The sequence below is a fragment of the Salvelinus sp. IW2-2015 genome, linkage group LG28 (genome assembly GCF_002910315.2).
Source record: "Salvelinus sp. IW2-2015 linkage group LG28, ASM291031v2, whole genome shotgun sequence".
Taxonomy (NCBI): Eukaryota; Metazoa; Chordata; class Actinopteri; order Salmoniformes; family Salmonidae; genus Salvelinus; species Salvelinus sp. IW2-2015.
This window is the reverse complement of record NC_036868.1, coordinates 30,944,571-30,965,390: the sequence shown is the minus strand read 5'-3', so window position 1 is coordinate 30,965,390 and position 20,820 is coordinate 30,944,571. Positions and strand designations below refer to the sequence as shown.

General features: G+C 43.7%; 1 protein-coding gene across 1 annotated transcript in view; it reads right to left on the bottom strand.

Moving 5' to 3' along the window:
- The window catches only part of usta (uronyl 2-sulfotransferase a), a 186,366-nt gene extending 165,944 nt beyond the window's left edge, over positions 1-20,422 (bottom strand). The window contains exon 1 of the mRNA XM_023974348.2: positions 19,981-20,422. Within this exon, the coding sequence (XP_023830116.1) occupies positions 19,981-20,206 (226 nt within the window). The 5' untranslated portion in view covers positions 20,207-20,422. The remainder of the gene's footprint in view (positions 1-19,980) is intronic.
- Positions 20,423-20,820: the final 398 nt, after the last annotated feature.

The window sequence follows — 20,820 nt, the reverse complement described above, 5'->3', positions numbered from 1 at the left end:
TCTACTCTAGTGTGTGACCGTCATGTGTCAGCGGGGTTCTATTCTAGTGTGTGACGGTCATGTGTCAGCGGGGTCTACTGTAGTGTGTGACGGTCATGTGTCAGAGGGGTTCTACTCTAGTGTGTGACGGTCATGTGTCAGAGGGGTTCTACTCTAGTGTGTGACGGTCATGTGTCCGCGGGGTTCTACTCTAGTGTGTGACGGTCATGTGTCAGCTGGGTTCTATTCTAGTGTGTGACGTCATGTGCGAGGGTTCTACTCTAGTGTGTGACGTGTCATGTGTCAGAGGGTTCTACTCTAGTGTGTGACGGTCATGTGTCAGCGGGGTTCTACTCAGTGTGTGACGGTCATGTGTCAGCGGGGTTCTACTCTAGTGTGTGACGGTCATGTGTCAGCGGGGTTCTATTCTAGTGTGTGACGGTCATGTGTCAGCGGGTTCTACTCTAGTGTGTGACGGTCATGTGTCAGCGGGTTCTACTCTAGTGTGTGACGGTCATGTGTCAGCGGGGGTCTACTCTAGTGTGTGACGGTCATGTGTCAGAGGGGTTCTACTCTAGTGTGTGACGGTCATGTGTCAGCGGGGTTCTACTCTAGTGTGTGACGGCCATGTGTCAGAGGGGTTCTACTCTAGTGTGTGACGGTCATGTGTCAGCAGGTTCTACTCTAGTGTGTGACGGTCATGGTGTCAGCGGGGTTCTACTCTAGTGTGTGACGGTCATGTGTCAGAGGGTTCTACTCTAGTGTGTGACGGTCATGTGTCAGAGGGTTCTACTCTAGTGTGTGACGGTCATGTGTCAGAGGGGTTCTACTCTAGTGTGGTGACCGTCATGTGTCAGAGGGGTTCTACTCTAGTGTGTGACGGCCATGTGTCAGAGGGGTTCTACTCTAGTGGGTGACGGTCATGTGTCAGAGGGGTTTACTCTAGTGTGTGACGGTCATGTGCAGAGGGTTCTACTCTATGGTTGACGTCATGTGTCAGAGGGTTCTACTCTAGTGTGTGACGGTCATGTGTCAGCAGGGTTCTACTCTAGTGTGTGACGGTCATGTGTCAGAGGTTTACTCTAGTGTTGACGGTCATGTGTCAGCGGGTTCTACTCTAGTGTGTGACGGTCATGTGTCAGCGGGGTTCTACTCTAGTGTGTGACGGTCATGTGTCAGCGGGTTCTACTCTAGTGTGTGACAGTCATGTGTCAGCGGGGTTCTACTCTAGTGTGTGACGGTCATGTGTCAGCGGGGTTCTACTCTAGGTGTGGACGGTCATGTATCAGCGGGGTTCTACTCAGTGTGTACGGTCATGTATCAGCGGGGTTCTACTCTAGTGTGTGACGGTCATGTGTCAGCGGGGTTCTACTCTAGTGTGTGACCGTCATGTGTCAGAGGGTTCTACTCTAGTGTGTGACCGTCATGTGTCAGAGGGTTCTACTCTAGTGTGTGACCGTCATGTGTCAGCGGGTTCTCATTCTAGTGTGTGACGGTCATGTGTCAGCGGGGTTCTACTCTAGTGTGTGACGGTCATGTGTCAGCGGGGTTCTACTCTAGTGTGTGACAGTCATGTGTCAGCGGGGTTCTACTCTAGTGTGTGACGGTCAGTGTCAGCGGGTTCTACTCTAGTGTGGGACGGTCATGTATCAGCGGGGTTCTACTCTAGTGTGTGACGGTCATGTATCAGCGGGGTTCTACTCTAGTGTGTGACGGTCATGTGTCAGCGGGGTTCTACTCTAGTGTGTGACCGTCATGTGTCAGAGGGGTTCTACTCTAGTGTGTGACCGTCATGTGTCAGAGGGGTTCTACTCTATGTGTGTGACCGTCATGTGTCAGCGGGGTTCTATTCTAGTGTGTGACGGTCATGTGTCAGCGGGGTTCTACTCTAGTGTGTGACGGTCATGTGTCAGAGGGGTTCTACTCTAGTGTGTGACCGTCATGTGTCAGCGGGGTTCTACTCTAGTGTGTGACGGTCATGTGTCAGCGGGTTCTACTCTAGTGTGTGATGTTGTTATTAACTGTGTTCAATTAGACGACGTGCTCGTGTGTTAGTGTGTGTCCTCGGTCACAGTGGGAATCCTCACACACTCTCTCTTTCTTCTTCTTACTCTCTCTCTTTTTTTTCTCTCTCCCTTCTTTCTCTTTTTACTGGTGTTCCCCGTCACAGTTGAGTGGCATTGCTGGTATTTTAGTGGGTGTTTATCCGAAATGGTTGGCGGCCAAACTAAAGACTACTGATTTGACATGAAATTGCCTAAGCGAGAGAGAGTAAAAGTAGGAAATTTGGATAAAGAGTGAGTGGATTCCAAACCAAAATGTTCTCATTCTCCTCCGCCATTGCTGACTTGTTCTGTTGGCTCGGAGAGGCCTGGGTCAGGAAGAAGGAGAAAGAGACCCCTCTGTATGTTCCTATAAACAACAGTCTATTTAATCCCGAACATTGCCTATACAGTCTGGACAATACTGGCCAGGTGGTGTTAGGGCGTGTGTGTGTGTGTGAGTGTATTGGGTTAAGAGCACTGCTCACTGAGACAGCTTGTGAGACTCTGACAGTGTAAGCTCACCCAACTCTTATGATTAATGGAGGAGGCATTTCAAAATATAACATACACACCCTCCGCTGGCCTCTGGGGTAGGGTCCACACACACACACACACACACACACACACACATAAACACACACTCGGGTCAAAGTGTAACTTGGTCAAAAAAAGCTTTTGATTTCACCTAATTTTAACATTCTGTCATGAATAGCACATGTTCAACTTCATAAAAATACATGTCTTCCCATCTCAAGATGTTCAATTTAAAAAAGACTAGAGTAACTGCCTATAAAGTGCCAAATAAAGTGACAGGGTTGACAATTTCATCTTAATTGTTCGTTCGTAAATTCCCTCTGGAACTCTACTCCAATTTCGGAGCACTCTGGTTTGAGAGTGCCAGAGCACAGAATAGTTGAGGAACTCACAAATGCCCTAAACTCGACTAAAAACTGAATAAAATTGTTGCCAGTAACACAGTTAAAGTCACTAACCCACTTGATTACCTGCTAGGGTGAGTAAAATGTTCAAAATGAGGTGTTCTCTCATTTGTGACTCTAAGTAGCTAGCAAGCTGGGGGCACTCAACATGTACTGCACTTCAGTGCAGCCTTTGACATTATTGACCATAACCTGTTGTGTTGAGAACCTATTTGATATGGCTTTTCCAACCTCAGCCATATCATTGATTCAGAATTATCTATCTAATAGAACTCAAAAGGTTTTCTTTAATGGAAGATTCTCTAATGTCAAACATGTAAAGTCTGCTGTACTGCAGGGAAGCTCTCTAGGCCCTCTACTCTTTTCTATTTTTACCAATGACCTGCCACTGGCATTAAAAAAAGCATATGTGTTCATGTATGCTGATGATTCAAACATAAGCATCAGCAACCACAGATAAGGAAGTCACTGAAACCCTTAACAAAGAGTTGCAGTCTGTTTTGGAATGGGTGGCCAGTGATAAACTAAGAGCATTGTATTTGGTACAAATCCTTCCCTAAATTCTACAACTCAGCTAAATCTGGTAATAAACGGTGTGGCTATTGAACAAGTTGAGGAGACTACATTTATTGGTGTTACCTTAAATAAAGTTTTTATTAAAAAAATGTTTAAAACAACGCCTCTCCCCTATTTGACCTAGATAGTTTGTGTGTATGTATTGATATGTAGGCCACGTGTGCCTTTTTTAAATTGATGTAGTTCTGTCCTTGAGCTGTTCTTGTCTATTAATGTAATGTCATAATATTATGTCATATGTCATGTTTTGTGTGGACCCCAGGAAGTGTATGTACTGCTTTCGCAAACAATAATGGGGATCCTAATAAAACACCAAATACAAGAGCGTCAAGTGTGAGCTCTGAACGCTCCGAGAGCGAAACTCTCTGAATTATGAATTGACAATCTGACAACCTTCTGAATTTACGAACGTCCAGAGCGCACTCTGAGCGTACTCTGACACTCCGGAGTGAATTTATGAATGCACCCCAAATCAGCCATAAACCCTTGTGACAAGGAGAATGGAAGCTTGTTGTTTGCAACATGGAGTGGCAATCGGATGCAAGCCTCACAGTTTTGTTGAAACATTTCTAGCCTGTCTATCTATGGGTAACAGGGTTGAAGTGTTATGCTCGATCCTCTAAGTTTTCCACGACAAAAAAAAACTGAAAATTGCCAAAGAGTGTAGAACCAGCTCACCTGCTTTTACAATATGATTTGACTATTAGATGTTCAATGTCAAAAAAATATATACAGTTGAAGTRAGAAGTTTACATACACTTAGGTTGGAGTCATTAAAACTGGTTTTTCAACCACTCCACACATTTCTTGTGAACAATCTATAGTTTTGGCAAGTCAGTTAGGACATCTACTTTGTGCATGACACAAGTAATTRTTCCAACAATTGTTTACAGACAGATTATTTCACTTATAATTCACTGTATCACAATTCCAGTGGGTCAGACGTTTCCATACACTAAGTTGACTGTGCCTTTAAACAGCTTGGAAAATTCCTGAAAATTATGTCATGGCTTTAGAAGCTTCTGCTAGGCTAATTGACATCATGAGAGTCAATTGGAGATGTACCTGTGGATGTATTTCAAGGCCTACCTTCAAACTCAGTGCCTCTTTGCTTGACATCATGGGAAAATCAAAAGATATCAGCCAGGACCTCAAAAACTAAATTGTAGAACTCCACAAGTCTGGTTCATCCTTGGGAGCAATTTCCAAACGCCTGAAGGTACCACGTTCATCTGTACAAACAATTGTATGCAAATATAAACACCATGGGACCACGCAACCGTCATACCGTTCAGGAACGACACGCATTCTGTCTCCTAGAGATGAACGTACTTTGGTGCGAAAAGTGCAAATCAATCCCAGAACAACAACAAAGGACGTTGTGAGAGTGCTGGAGGAAACAGGTACAAAAGTATCTATATCCACAGTAAAACGAGTCCTATATCGACATAACCTGAAAGGCCGCTCAGCAGGGAAGAAGCCACTGCTCCAAAACCACCATAAAAAAGGACAGACTATGGTTTGCAACTGCACATGGGGACAAAGATCGTACTTTTTGGGGAAATGTCCTCTGGTCTGATGAAACAAAAATTGTGTTTGGCCATTAATGACCATCGTTATGTTTGGAGGAAAAAGGGATGGCTTGCAAGCCGAAGAACACCATCCCAACCGTGAAGCACAGGGGTGGCAGCATCATGTTGTGGAGGTGTTTGCTGCAAGAGGGACTGGTGCACTTCACAAAATAGATGGCATCATGAGGATGGAAAATTATGTAGATATATTGAAGCAACATCACAAGACATCAGTCAGGAGGAATGAGCCAAAATGCACCCAACTTATTGTGGGAAGCTTGTGGAAGGCTACCCAAAATGTTTGACCCAAGTTAAACAATTTAAAGGCAATGCTACCAAATACTAATTGAGTGTATGTAAACTTCTGACCTGGGGACTGTGAAAAGGGAACTATGAAGAGACCTCTTGTGGCATGTCTTGTGGGGTATGCGTTGGTGTCCGAGCTGTGTGCCAGTAGTTTAGACAGACAGCTCGGTACATTCAACATGTCAATACCTCTCATAAATAAAAGTAGTGATGAAGTCAATCTCTCCTCCACTTTCAGCCAGGTGAGATTGACATGCATATTATTAATATTAGCTCCCTGTGTACATCCAAGGGCCAGCCGTGCTGCCTTGTCCTGAGCCAATTGCAAATTTCCTAAGTCCTTTTTTGTGGCACCTGACCACACGACTGAACAGTAGTCAAGGTGCGACAAAACTAGGGCCTGTAGGACCTGCATTGTTAATAGTGTTGTTAAGTAGGCAGAGCATCGCTTTATTATAGACAMACTTCTCCCCATCTTAGCTACTACTGCATCAATATGTTTTGACCATGACAGTTCACAATCTAGGGTTACTCCAAGCAGTTTAGTCATCTCAACTTGCTCAATTTCCACATTATTTTTACAATAATTAGTTGAGGTTTAGGGTTTAGTGAGTGTTTTGTTCCAAATGCAATGCTTTACGTTTCAGAAATATTTAGGGCTAACTTATTCCTTGCCACCCACTCTGAAACTAACTGCAGCTCTTTGTTGAGTGTTGCAGTCATTTCAGTCGCTGTAGTAGCTGACATGTATAGTGTTGAGTCATCCACATACATAGAAACTCTGGCTTTACTCAAAGTCAGTGGCATGTCGTTAGTAAAAAATGTAAAAAGCAAGGGGCCTAAACAGCTACCCTGGGGAATTCCTGATTCTAACTGGATTATATTTGATAGGCTTCCATTAAAGAACACCCTCTGTGTTCTGTTAGACATGGAACTATTTATCCACATTATAGCAGAGGGTGTAAAGCCATAACACATACGTTTTTCCAGCAGCAGACTATGATCAATAATGTCAAAAGCTGCACTGAAGTCTAACAAGACAGCCCCCACAATCGTTTTAACATCAATCTCTCAACCAATCATCAGTCATTTGTGTAAGTGCTGTGCTTGTTGAGTGCCCTTCCCTATAAGCATGCTGAAATTCTGTTGTCAATTTGTCTACTGGAAAATAGCATTGTATCTGATTTTTTTCCAGAAGTTTACTAAGGATTGGTAACAGGCTGATTGGTCGGCTATTTCAGCCAGTAAAGGGGGCTTTACTATTCTTGGGTAGCGGAATGACTTTAGCTTCCCTCCAGGCCTGAGGGCACCCGCTCTCTAGTAGGCTTAAATTGAAGATGTGGCAAATAGGAGTGGCAATATCGTCTGCTATTATCCTCAGTAATTTTCCATCTAGGATTGTCAGACCCTGGTGGCTTGTCATTGTTGATAGACACTGACTTTACAGAATTCAAAAGTTTGTCTTTCATAATTTGGTCCGATATACTTGGATGTGTAGTGTCAGCGTTTGATGATGGCATGTCATCCCAAATTTTGCTTATCTTGCCAATGAAAAAGTCATTAAAGTAGTTTGCAATATCAGTGGGCTTTGATGAATGAGCCAGCTGATTCAATAAATGAAGGAGCCGAGGTGGCTTTTCCCCCCAGAATTTCATTTAAGATGCCCCAAAGCTTTTTTACTATCATTCTTTATATAATTTATATTTGTTTCATAGTGCATTTTTCCCCCCGTTTTTTTTCGTCACATGATTTCTTAATTTGCAGTACGTTTGCCAATCAGTTGGGCTGCCAGACTTAATTGCCATACCTTTTGCCTCATCCCTCTCAAACATAACATTTTTCAATTCCTCATCAATCCAAGGGGATTTAACAGTTTTTACAGTCACTTTCTAATGGGTGCGTGTTTATTAGTAACTGGAATAAGTCGTTTCATAAATGTGTCATTACACACCACAAACCAGCAAATATTCTTTACATCATCAACATATGAAACAAAAGGCTGTCATGTGCCATTTACTGAGGAGAGGCTTCCGTTTGGCCACTCTATCATAAAGGCCTGATTGTCCTTCTGGAAAGTTCCCCCATCTCCAGAGGAACTCTAGAGCTCTGTCAGAGTGACCATCGGGTTCTTGGTCACCTCCCTGACCAAGGCCTTTCTCCCCCGATTACTCAGTTTGGCCGGGCGGCCAGCTCTAGGAAGAGTCTTCGTGGTTCCAAACTTCTTCCATTTAAGAATGATGGAGGCTACTGTGTTCTTGGGGTCCTTCAATGCTACAGATATTTTTCGTACCCTTCCCCAGATCTGTGCCTCGACACAATCCTGTCTCGGAGCTCTACGGACACTTTCTTCGAACTCATGGCTTGGTTTTTTGCTCTGACATTCACTGTCAACTGCGGGACCTTATATAGACAAGTATGTGCCTTTCCAAATCCTGTCCGATCAATCCACCACAGGTGGACTCCATTCAAGTTGTAGAAACATCTCAAGGATGATCAATGGAAATAAGATACACCTGACCTKAATTTCGAGTCTAACAGCAAAGGGTCTGAATACTAATGTAAATAAGGTATTTCAGTTTTTTTTATATTTGCAAAAACTTCAGAAAACCTGTTTTCGCTTTGTCATTATGGGGTATAGATTGTAGATTGCTGAGATTTTATTTGATCCATTTTAGAATAAAGCTGTAACATAAAAATGTGGATAAAGTCAAGGGGTCTGCATACTTTCCGAAGGCACGTATTTGTTAACGGAATAGTTTCACAATATTACACAGAAAAAATATATAAACGCAACATGCAACAATTTCAACGATTTTACTGAGTTACAGTTCATGTGTTGTGTGACAAAACTGCACATTTTAGAGTGGCCTTTTATTGTCCCCAGCGCAAGGTGCAGCTGTGTAATAATGATGCTGTTTAATCAGCATTTTGATATTCCACACCTGTCAGGTGGATGGACTGTCTTGGCAAATGAGAAATGCTCACTAACAGGGATGTAAACAAATTTGTGCACAAAATGAGAGGAATAAGCTTATCAGACTCACTTGGAATCCATCACCTCCCTGATTTACCTTCCCTATATATATGTCTCTCCCTTTGGTTCCTTCCCCAGGCGTTATTGTTTCTGTTTCATGTCTGTGTGCTGTTAGTGTTTCTTGTTTTGTATTATGTTCTGTTTATTTTATTAAAACACTCACTCCCTGAACTTGCTTCCCGACTCTCAGTGCACATCGTTACAGCAACAAAATAACAAGGGCTTTACATTTTGGGGTTAAGTTCTTTAAAATCTTCCCAGAAGTCATAGAAGTCATTACCCGTAGTATTAGACTTAAAATGAATCATCCAGCGATCATACACTGTTTACCAGGGGGCAGGGCTGCCGACGTTAAGGCTAATCTGAAGATGGTGCTGGCTAAAGCTAAAACTGGCGAGTGTAGAGAGTATAGGGATATTGTTATCCAAGTCGGCACCAACGATGTTAGGATGAAACAGTCAGAGGTCACCAAGCACAACATAGCTTCAGCGTGTAAATCAGCTAGAAAGATGTGTCGGAATCGAGTAATTGTCTCTGGCCCCCTCCCAGTTAGGGGGAGTGATGAGCTCTACAGCAGAGTCTCACAACTCAATCGCTGGTTGAAAACGTTTTTCTGCCCCTTCCAAAAGATAGAAMTTGTATATAATTGGCCCTCTTTCTGGGACTCACCCACAAACAAGACCAAGCCTGGCCTGTTGAGGAGTGATGGACTCCATCCTAGCTGGAGGGGTGCTCTCATCTTATCTACGAACATAGACAGGGCTCTAACTCCCCTAGCTCCACAATGAGATATGGTGCAGGCCAGGCAGCAGGCTGTTAGCCAGCCTGCCAGCTTAGCACAGTCAGTATAGTCAGCTCAGCTATCCCCATTGAGACCGTGCCTGTGCCTTGACCTAGGTTGGGCAAAACTCAAAATAGGGCTACTTAATGTTAGATCCCTCACTTCCAAGGCAGTTATAGTCAATGAACTCATCTCTGATCATAATCTTGATGTGATTGGCCTGACTGAAACATGGCTTAAGCCTGATGAATTTACTGTGTTAAATGAGGCCTCACCTCCTGGTTACACTAGTGACAATATCCCCCGTGCATCCTGCAAAGGCGGAGGTGTTGCTAACATTTATGATAGCAAATTCCAATTTACAAAAAAACTATGTTTTCGTCTTTGGAGCTTCTAGTCATGAAATCTATGCAGCCTACTCAATCACTTTTTATAGCTACTGCTTACCGTGCCTCCTGGGCCATATACAGTGTTCCTCACTGAGTTCCCTGAATTCCTATAGTCATGGCAGATAATATTTTTTTTAAATGGACTTTAATATTCACATAGAAAAAGTCCACAGACCCACTCCAAAAGGCTTTCGGAGCCATCATCGACTCAGTGTGTTTTGTCCAACATGTCTCCGGACCGACTCACTGCCACAGTCATACTCTGGACCTAGTTTTGTTCCGTGGAATAAATGTTGTGGATCTTAATGTTTTTCCTCATAATCCTGGACTATCGCACCACCATTTTATTACGTTTGCAATCGCAGCAAATAATCTGCTCAGACCCCAACCAAGGATCATCAAAAGTTGTGCTATAAATTCTCGGACAACCCAAAGATTCCTAGATGCCCTTCCAGATTCCCTCCGCCTACCCAAGGACGTCAGAGTACAAAAATCAGTTAACCACCTAACTGAGGAACTCAATTTAACCTTGCACAATACCCTAGATGAAGTCGCACCCCTAAAAACAAAAAACCTTTGTCATAAGAAACTAGCTCCCTAGTATACAGAAAATACCCGAGCTCTGAGACAAGCTTCCAGATAATTGGAACGGAAATGGCGCCACACCAAACTGGAAGTCTTTCGACTAGCTTGGAAAGACAGTACCGTGCAGTATCGAAGAGCCCTCACTTCTGCTCGATCATCCTATTTTTCCAATTTAATTGAGGAAAATAAGAACAATCCAACATTTATTTTTGATATTGTCACAAAGCATTCCCCAAGAGAGGATGGCTTTCACTTCAGCAGTGATAAATTCATGAACTTCTTTGAGGAAAAGATCATGATCATTAGAAAGCAAATTACGGACTCCTCTTTAAATCTGCGTATTCCTCCAAAGCTCAGTTGTCCTGAGTCTGCACTACTCTGCCTGGACCTAGGATCAAGGGAGACACTCAAGTGTTTTAGTATTATATCTCTTGACACAATGATGAAAACAATCATGGCCTCTAAACCTTCAAGCTGCATACTGGACCCTATTCCAACTAAACTACTGAAAGAGCTGCTTCCTGTGCTTGGCCCTCCTATGTTGAACATAATAAACGGCTCTCTATCCACCTCATGTGTACCAAACTCACTAAAAGTAGCAGTAATAAAGCATCTCTTGAAAAAGGCAAACCTTGACCCAGAAAATATAAAAAACTATCGGCCTATATTGAATCTCCTATTCCTCTCAAAAATTATAGAAAAAGCTGTTGCGCAGCAACTCACTTTCTTCCTGAAGACAAAACAATGTATATGAAACGCTTCAGTCTGATTTTAGACCCCATCATAGCACTGAGACTGCACTTCGTGAAGGTGGTAAATTACCTTTTAATGGCGCCAGACCGAGGCTCTGCATCTGTCCTTGTGCTCCTAGACCTTAGTGCTGCTTTTAATARCATCGATCACTACATTCTTTTGGAGACATTGGAAACCCAAATTGGTCTACACGGACAAGTTCTGGCATGGTTTAGATCTTATCTGTCAGAAAGCTATCAGTTTGTCTCTGTGGATGGTTTGTCCTCTGACAAATCAACTGTAAATGTCGGTGTTCCTCAAGGTTCCATTTTAGGACCACTATTGTTTTCACTAATAGGAAGTGGATGTCTGCAAGGAAGTGGATGTCTGCAAATGTTCTACTTTTAAACTCGGACAAAAGAGAGATGCTTGTTCTAGGTCCCAAGAAACAAAGAAACAAAGAAACAAATTCTGTTGAATCTGACAATTAATCTTGATGGTTGTACAGTCGTCTCAAATAAAACTGTGAAGGACGTCGGCGTTACTCTGAACCCTGATCTCTCTTTTGATGAATATATCAAGACTGTTTCAAGGACAGCTTTTTTCCATCTACGTAACATTGCAAAAATCTGAAACTTTCTGTCCAAAAATTATGCAGAAAAATGTATCCATGCTTTCAGTCACTTCTAGGTTAGACTACTGAAATACTCTACTTTCCGGCTACCCGGATAAACTAAATAAACTTCAGTTAGTGCTAAACACAGCTGTAGAATCTTGACTAGACCAAAAAATTATATCATATTACTCCAGTGCTAGCCTCCCTACACTGGCTTCCTGTTAAGGCAAGGGCTGATTTCAAGGTTTTACTGCTAACCTACAAAGCATTACATGGGCTTGCTCCTACCTATCTTTCCGATTTGGTCCTGCCGTACATACCTACACGTACGCTACGGTCGCAAGACGCAGGCCTCCTAACTGTCCCTAGAATTTCTAAGCAAACAGCTGGAGGCAGGGCTTTCTCCTATAGAGCTCCATTTTTATGGAATGGTCTGCCTACCCATGTGATACGCAGACTCGATCTCAACCTTGAAGTCTTTATTGAAGACTCATCTCTTCAGTAGGTCCTATGATTGAGTGTAGTCTGGCCCAGGAGTGTGAAGGTGAACGGAAAGGCACTGGAGCAACGAACCACCCTTGCTGTCTCTGCCTGGCCGGTTCCCCTCTCTCCACTGGGATTCTCTGCCTCTAACCCTATTACAGGGGCTGAGTCACTGGCTTACTGGTGCATTCCATGCCGTCCCTAGGAGGGGTGCGTCACATGAGTGGGTTGAGCCACTGACGTGATATTCCTGTCTGGGTTGGCGCCCCCCCCCCCCTTGGGTTGTGCCAATGCGGAGATCTTTGTGTGGTGGTGTGGGGGCTGTGCTTTGGCAAAGTGGGTGGGGTTATATCCTACCTGTGGCTCTGTCCGGACGGGGCCACAGTGTCTCCCGACCCCTCCTGTCTCAGCCTCCAGTATTTATGCTGCAGTAGTTTATGTGTCGGGGGGCTAGGGTCAGTCTGCTATATCTGGAGTATTTCTCATGTCTTATCTGGTGTCCTGTGTGAATTTAAGTATGCTCTCTCTTATTCTTTCTTTCTTTCTCTCTCTCAGAGGACCTGAGCCCTAGGACCATACCTCAGGACTATCTGGCCTGATGACTCCTTGCTGTCCCCAGTCCACCTGGTGTCGTAGCTGAATCAGAATTAGTTAGGTAACATAGATAAATAAGATGTTTTATTTACTTTCATAATATGCTTATGTGAGATACTTGTCATTAAAATGTCTTATTTTGGACTATACTGTTTGCAGTTGCATTTTCCTTTCTTCTCGAGGGAAAAGTCACTTGGGGCCCAGAGAGGGGAGAGGTCAGGCTTGTCTTTTACATGTCTTGTAATATGCAGAATATCAGAAAGGGAGAAGTCAAGTTTGAACATTGTCTTCATATGTGAATATATCTGTTAAATCATGTGAAGGGCTCCACAATGCCTGTACGCCATTCATTCCCCCCTTTTCCCATTGGGGGGAGGAGTACGGCAGTGTCTGGAACCATTGTATTACCCCTCTGATGTTGAACTTTCATGGTATATGACCTAGAGGCTCACTCCCCTCAGTGAGCTTGTACAGGAGGGGGTGTATTTGAGATGGGGGTATCTAAAGTTTACAATTGATATKTGCCATTGGATGAGGTAATGTTTTAGTACTATGAAGTACCAATAACGAGATTAGAACCTCGTCTAAGAGACCAAACTGAATGATAATTTATAGCTAATGCTATCTGGCTATGGGATACTCCTCTCTCAAGTAAAAGTCCCTTTGTGAAGTTTCTAAGATCTGTGGTTTGTCATGTGAGTTGAGAGGGGTGTATCTTGGCTGTAAAAGATACTAAGAATTATTTTGTAAGCAAAGGGCTATGGTGAAGCTCATATAATTAAAGATGGACTTTAAAATATAACTCTGACTTGTATGCGGTTTGTAAACTCTCCTCATTTAGTAATACAGGAAATTACCACGACACTGGCCGTGCTGCTGCTCCAGTTTCAACTGTTCTGCCTGCGGCTATGGAACCCTGACCTGTTCACCGGACGTGCTAGCTGTCCCAGACCTGCTGTTTTCAACTCTCTAAAGACAGCAGGAGCGGTAGAGATACTCTGAATGATTGGGTATGAAAAGCCAACTGACATTTACTCCTGAGGTGCTGACCTGTTGCACCCTCGACAACCACTGTGATTATTATTATTTGACCCTGCTGGTCATCTATGAACATTTTAAGATCTTGGCCACGTTCTGTTATAATCTCCATCCGGCACAGGCAGAAGAGGACTGGCCACCCCTCATAGCCTGGTTCCTCTCTAGGTTTCTTCCTAGGGAGTTTTTCRTAGCCACCGTGCTTCTACACCTGCATTGCTTGCTGTTTGGGGTTTTAGGCTGGGTTTCTGTACAGCACTTATCAGCTGATGTAAGAAGGGCTTTATAAATACATTTGATTTGATTTGATAGAGGGTGCACATGTCAAAATGCAGAATTTTGGCACTTTATCAAATCTTTATTCATTAATTTCATTGATTCAATTCTCCATGAAGGGTACTTCATTTAATATAACAGGCTTTTAAAATGCAATATTGGTGCACACTTCCTACCTAACATATCAATGAGACGCCTCTGAGAAAAACATTCAGTCACGTATGCCCGCACACGCCCTAGGCAAGCGCACACAAACACACACAGGAACATACGCACTCACACAGAAATACACTCAGACACGCACATGCACGCTTGCACACACGCACCATTCTCACACACACCAACACCGTCTGGCCTATAATGAGACTATATCGCCTCGCTGTTGTTATTTTACAGCTGCTCTTTAATTATTTGTTACTTTTATTTCAATATTTTTTTTCGTAGGTATTTTTCTTAAAACTGCATTGTTGGTTAAGGGCTCGTAAGTAAGCATTTCACTGTAAGGTCTACACCCGTTGTATTTGGCGCATGTGACAAATAACATTTGATTTGACGATACGTTTTTTTTACACTATGATTTGACAGTATGACACACTATGACTAAGAGTCAGTTAATATGCACTTGTGTGACATATGAGTGGTGGATGGATGGAGTAGCCTAATGTTTCAACACTTGCTCTTACTTTCCAACACTGGCCCTCTGATGCTCTGATGCTTCACTTTCAGAACCCACATCGTTTGACATTTCTCTTCCGCTGAGTGAACTATACAGTACTTTGGCAAATTGCCCAAACTATCTTCCATAAAAATGACACCTCAATCTAAATAGCGGATCTGTGGTGGCTGCTTGGCACGTTCCACAGAAATAATTGAATTAGAGGGAGATTTTGGGGCCCGATCCGTTTGTGTGTGTGTGTTAATGAGAGGGAACGGAGAGGAGGGGAGGTAGGTTACCACGGCGATAAATTGAGTGACAACCTCAAACACCAACCTCCCCACTGGCCCAAACAAAACAGGGCCTGTTCCTCCTACAGTACCTCTAAGTGAGTGAGCGAGACACGCACCCCTACACACACATACATACACACACACACTCTCTCAAACACACACACAATCCTGCCTCGGTATGACTCAAAGAGAAACACACACAAACATACCAAACACACACACACAGTCAGGACCCCGCCAGGAATTCTCACACACTCCTCGGCACAGCGCAGCCAAAAGTAACACGGGCGGCTGAAGGTAAATAAATCAGCCAGATCGCCCGACTCCCATTAAAGCCTGCTGGCCTGCACTGGGATACAAATCACTCCGTGACACTGAGGGACAACCACACAATAATGCATTATTACCACAGAATTCCCATTTTTACCATTTATTCCAGCTTTATTCCAGCCTGGGAGGTGTGTTATTTTCCCTCCCCTCACCTGGCTCAGTTAATCACATCTGTCACAAACCCACAGGGGGAGGGAGGGGGGAGAGAGAGGGAGCAGGAGAGAGAGAGAGAGAGAGTGAGAGAGAGAGAGAGAAGTGATAGGAGAGAAGAGGAAAGAGACGGAGGGAGAAGAAAGGAGACAAAAAAAAGGACAGAGAGCAAGAGCAAGACAAAAAAGCAAACTGAAACTTTGAGATCCTGCCATCCCTTGTGTTGAGTGACCTTAAAGAACACTAGAAGAAGCTCTTACAGCAACAGCCAAAAGTGCTCCATGAACAATCTACTTGTGGAAGCACTTTCTCCACATGTCTCTGCTCTTGCCCCCCCCCTCCCCTCCCCCAACGTGTAATATATGTAGAGGGCAATTCCATGTCTTTTATTTATTGAATTGCAATAAGTGAATTGGATTTACACCCAATGACAGAATTGCGGTAACGGGATTTCATCATGGGTCCCTGATCTGTACTACACAGAAATGCATCATTATGGATATGAATGTAAATAGGTACACAAAGGCAGAAATATGCAATATCCTCCTTTGCAGATGTGTATTATTATTTTGCGTTTTAATCACTTAATAATTCATGAACAAAATTGATATCAGTAAAAAGACCATAACTAATTGATAGATCTACCTTTTACTTTCATTATCCTCCCTCAATAGGGGAAAAAATGGACAATATCTTAAAGATATGTGGGTTTCAAGGCACAAGGAAATGTGTATTAAACTTACAGAAGGCAGAAAAAAACTATCCGAAATGAAATATACGTGTTGATATTAGTTGGCAGGGGTCTTTTACGTCCACATGATTGTGTTTTGACGTATTTCTAATACCTTGGAAGACTTTTTCTGGTAGACGTTTTCTAAGACCTCTTTTTCATCAGTTTAACAAGAAATCGAAGCGCTTGCTTATTCCAAATTTGTGGGACGGGAAAATGGTTGAAATAGTTATATATATGCCTTAATTTCTCAAAAATATAGACTCTTGGCTTTCATTTGACATTCTCCTATGAACTTCACGTGTTGGTGCTCATGGGTCCTTTTACATGGAAATGATCTAGAACAAATTATAGATTTCCAGATTCCCCAGTAAGTGATTAATCATTACCCCAATGCATCAGCGGTGTAGTTATGTAACCATTACATAATGTTCCCCCAACCCCTGGAAGCCCCTTATAGTAGCCCAGTGTTTGACAGGCCCAGAGGCAGGACTACACAGACGCCTGGGCTTTCTGGAAAATGCTCTGGACCATGACTTCATTCATCTTTCTAGCTAGGTTCCCTTTCATTTCCACACGTCTGTGTGTCTGGAGATTATCGGGATGCAAGGGAAGACTGTCCTCGTGTAACTGTTTGTCGTGTGGCCATCTGTTTTTGAGTGTGTTGAAGTCAGTGTGTTTGTGTGTGTGTGTGTCTGTGCGTGTGAAGGAAAATCAATCTGACCCAGAGGGATTAGTGCCTGTGTGGTGAATGACTCTGGTTCTGTTCCAGATGTTTATCAGTTCATCCAAACCTATAGAACAAAAAGAACAGAACACACATGTAGTACAGAACACATCCATACACACACACATATGAATGTAGCACACGCACACGTGAATGCAGCGCAACCGCACGCACATGCATGTGCAACCGCACGTGCACACGCACACACACGCACACACACACAGACTGTGCTGTGTGTGACCTGCTGATATGAAGTCACCTCAGGGCTTGAGGCTGGTTTTGTACATACAAAAAAAATGAGGGTTCATTTGGAAGGGTGATGTATTTTATGTGGAACCATAATGACTCAAAGAACCCTATGAGTTCTTCAATGGCTATTTGCGGTTCACAAAACGGTTCTTTGCTCTTTTAGTGATAATTCAAAATCTCGGACAGGCGGCTCATTAGAATATTTTATGTCGTGGTTTGCACACAGCTCTTTTTGTGCAACCTTGAGTGAGAGTGTCATTCCAGTTTGTCTAATGTGTTGTGTTGTGCTATTACATACTGTATGACTATGGCCGGTGACTGTGTCTTGTGAAAGTCTTGCGTATGGCCTTGTGACAATTGAGAACAGTTGACTAAATCAGTCAGTGGTTCTCAATTCTCTCCTCTGGGACCCCAAGCTGTTCCAGAGGTAGCTCACTTGATTCAACTTGTCAATGAACACAATAACACCTATGGAATTGTAACAATATAATATGGCTGACCAGAATAGAAAACCCTGTATAGAACCATTCTCCATAAAGGTTCCATGAAGAATCATAAAAAAGTGTTCTCTATAGCCCCAAAAAGGGTTATAAATTGTGCTATATGGAAGAAAAACATTATGGTTCTTTATAGAACCTTAGGAAAAGGTTCTTTATAGCACCATACAGGTTCCATTTAGAACCTTATCAGCATGATTCTTTGCTTAATAATTAACCTTCAAAAAAGTGTTCTATAGCCCATGGAACCAAAAAGTGTTCTGCTATGGTTACAATCCAAAGAACCCCTATCTGGTACTATTTATTTCCGAGATCTATCCGCTGCCTTCGACACTGTGAACCATCAGATCCTCCTCTCCACCGTCTCAGGGCTGGGAGTCTCAGGCTCTGCACACTCTTGGATTGTATCCTACCTGGCAGGCTGGTTGTACCAGGTGACGTGGAAAGGATCTGTGTCTGCACCACATACTCTCACTACTGGTGTCCCCCAGGGCTTGGTTCTAGGCCCTCTCCTCTTCTCATACACCGAGTGACTCGGTGCTGTCATATCCACACATGGTCTCTCCTATCATTGCTACGTGGATGACACTCAACACATTTTCTCCTTCCCCCTTCTGAAACTCAGGTGGCAACACGCATCTCTGGCATCCCTGGCATATCTCTCAGCTTGGATGTCGGCTCAACCTCGACAAACAGAGCTGCTATTCCTCCCGGGGAAGGCCTTCCCACTCCATCACGGTTGACAACTCCAACGTGTCCCCCTCCCTGAGTGCAAAGAACCTTGGCTTAACCCTGGACAACACCCTGTTGTTCTCCGCAAACATCAGAGCAGTGACTCGATCCTGCAGGTTCATGCGCTACAACATCCGTAGAGTACGACTCTACCTAACACAGGAAGCGGAGCAGGTCCTAATCCAGGCTCTTGTCATCCCCCGTCTGGACTTCTGCAACTCGTTGTCGGCTGGGCTCCCCGCTTGTGCCATCAAACCCCTTCAATTTATCCAGAACGCTGCAGCCCGCCTGGTGTTCATCCTTCCCAAGTTCACCCATGTCACCCTGCTCCTACGCACACTCCACTGGCTTCCAGTCAAAGCTCGCATCCACTACAAAACCATGGCACCTGCCTATAAAGCAGCAAGAGGAACTTCCCCTCCCTGCCTTCAGGCTGTGCTAAAACCCTACATCCCAACCCAAGTACTCCGTTCTGTTACCTCTGGTCTCTTGCCCTCCCYCCCCTACGAGAAGGCAGCTCCCGCTCATCCCAGTCAAAGGCCTTCTCTGACCTGGCACCTCAATGGTGGAACCAGCTTCCCCCTGAAGGTAGGACCGCAGTGTCCCTGTCCATCTTCTGAAAACATCTGAAACCCTACCTCTTCCAAGTGTATCTTAAATAGCACTTAATTTGCTGATAGGTACATTATTGAGGACAAATGTACTCACTATGACCGGGATATGTGGTTGTCTCACCTAGCTATCTTAAGATGAATTCACTAAATGTTCTGGATAAGAGCATCTGCTAAATTACTCAAATGTAAATGTAGAAAAAAAATTGTGCGCAAAGAGAATTAATAGGCCTCAAGTCTGACCATGAGAATCTGAACATTCATCTAACACTGAGCCCAACACACACTGACTATGGGTAGCCCACATACAGGATTTTAAAACGTTTCACAATGGTCTTTTGACACCGAATGTCATTGGAAAGAAATTAATGATGGTTGAATACCGATGATAAATCCGAAGCAGATCACGAGTGACTGATTGACGGGTTCCAAGAAGTTGCATGTGAATACAGCGCTTCATCTGGTGCTTCCTGTCTCCGTTTTGTCACTCACCAAAGCTATGTGACAGTCCAGAGTGCGCATCAGCCCGTTTACAGAAACACCAAGGTAACACAGTATTCATCTTTACAGTTGTCGGGGTTAGGTTACCATAACATGTCCCTCAACTGCTCAACCAAAGAATCACTGTCATTACCTACAAATTACAATACTTTGTGTGCGCACAAAAATTAGGTGCATCTTCATTCACCAATTGGAATCAATGTGACATTGTCGCTCAGGCATAATGCAATCGGCTTTATATTAAGAAACACTATCTCACAACAAACACATTTACATTCCCTCTGTCTCTGGGTCATTAATCTAAGTGGACCCATTGGCCTCGACTCGGGCTAATATATACAAAATAAAAAAAACGATTATGCATAGCCAGAGGTGAGGAATGGTAACAGTATGCAACAGTAAACTTGCTGTAACACGTCCTCAAAGAGTGGTGTAGCCTGCTAAAGAGCCGAAACAACTTTAATGGTATACTTGGTATAATGTTGCAAAACACTAGGCTACTCAATAGCCTCAGCACCATCAGAAGAGTGATTCGAAACAAAATGAAAACTGCGTAAATTCTTACCGAGATACTGTCGGATGTCCAGCAGAATATTGGGGGGTCCTCCATTCAACTGGTAAAACAGAGACCCAAAACAGAAGAGAAAAAGAGTAGCCATACAGAGACCATAACCTCTCAGGGAAAAACACAACGGAACCGCTGAGAGAAAGCCGAACTTTTTGTTTTTCCGATCTCTAACGTGGTTTGGAGTCTGGTTGTTGTGAAGGGGACTGTTGCTGAAATTCTTCATAATCTCCTCCTCACAAAGCGCCTCCGAGACCGGTAGTCACCCATCCACCTGTGCAAAGTGAAACTTCTTGCTTTGATATCATTTGAAACGGACACCTATTCAGAAACTCAGGCACCCGGCGCCARCACGAGCTGTTTTTTTCGCACACGGTTTTCGCCTCCCGTTCGGTCCCTCTCGTCTGTTCTCGCCGGACTATTACTGCAAATGAAGTTGCGAGTCCATCCTTCGGCTGAGATTTTTAGAGCCAGCAGCGGTGTCAGATTACTGAACGTGGAAAAAAAGTTCAGCACATAGGCTTATTTGCAGTGAGTTTAGGTGCAAAACAGCGTCACTGTGTGTACAGCAACAGACCACATTTGGTGTGTTCTCATTCTGTTATAACCCGCTTTCTTTTTACAGCAAGAGTYAAGGAGCTGGGGGGACATGTCCCCATGTCCCCCCCAATGTTAGAATCAGGCCCCCCCCAATAAAAAATAACTTCACCAGAACGCTATTGACTGCTTAGTTCTCACTCTGGGTTGTTAGAAGCAGTGGGTGAGTGAGAGAAAAAGCACAGTGTGCAGCATCACCATCATTACTCACTCATTACTCTGGGTAAAGTCGTTGTTGGCAAC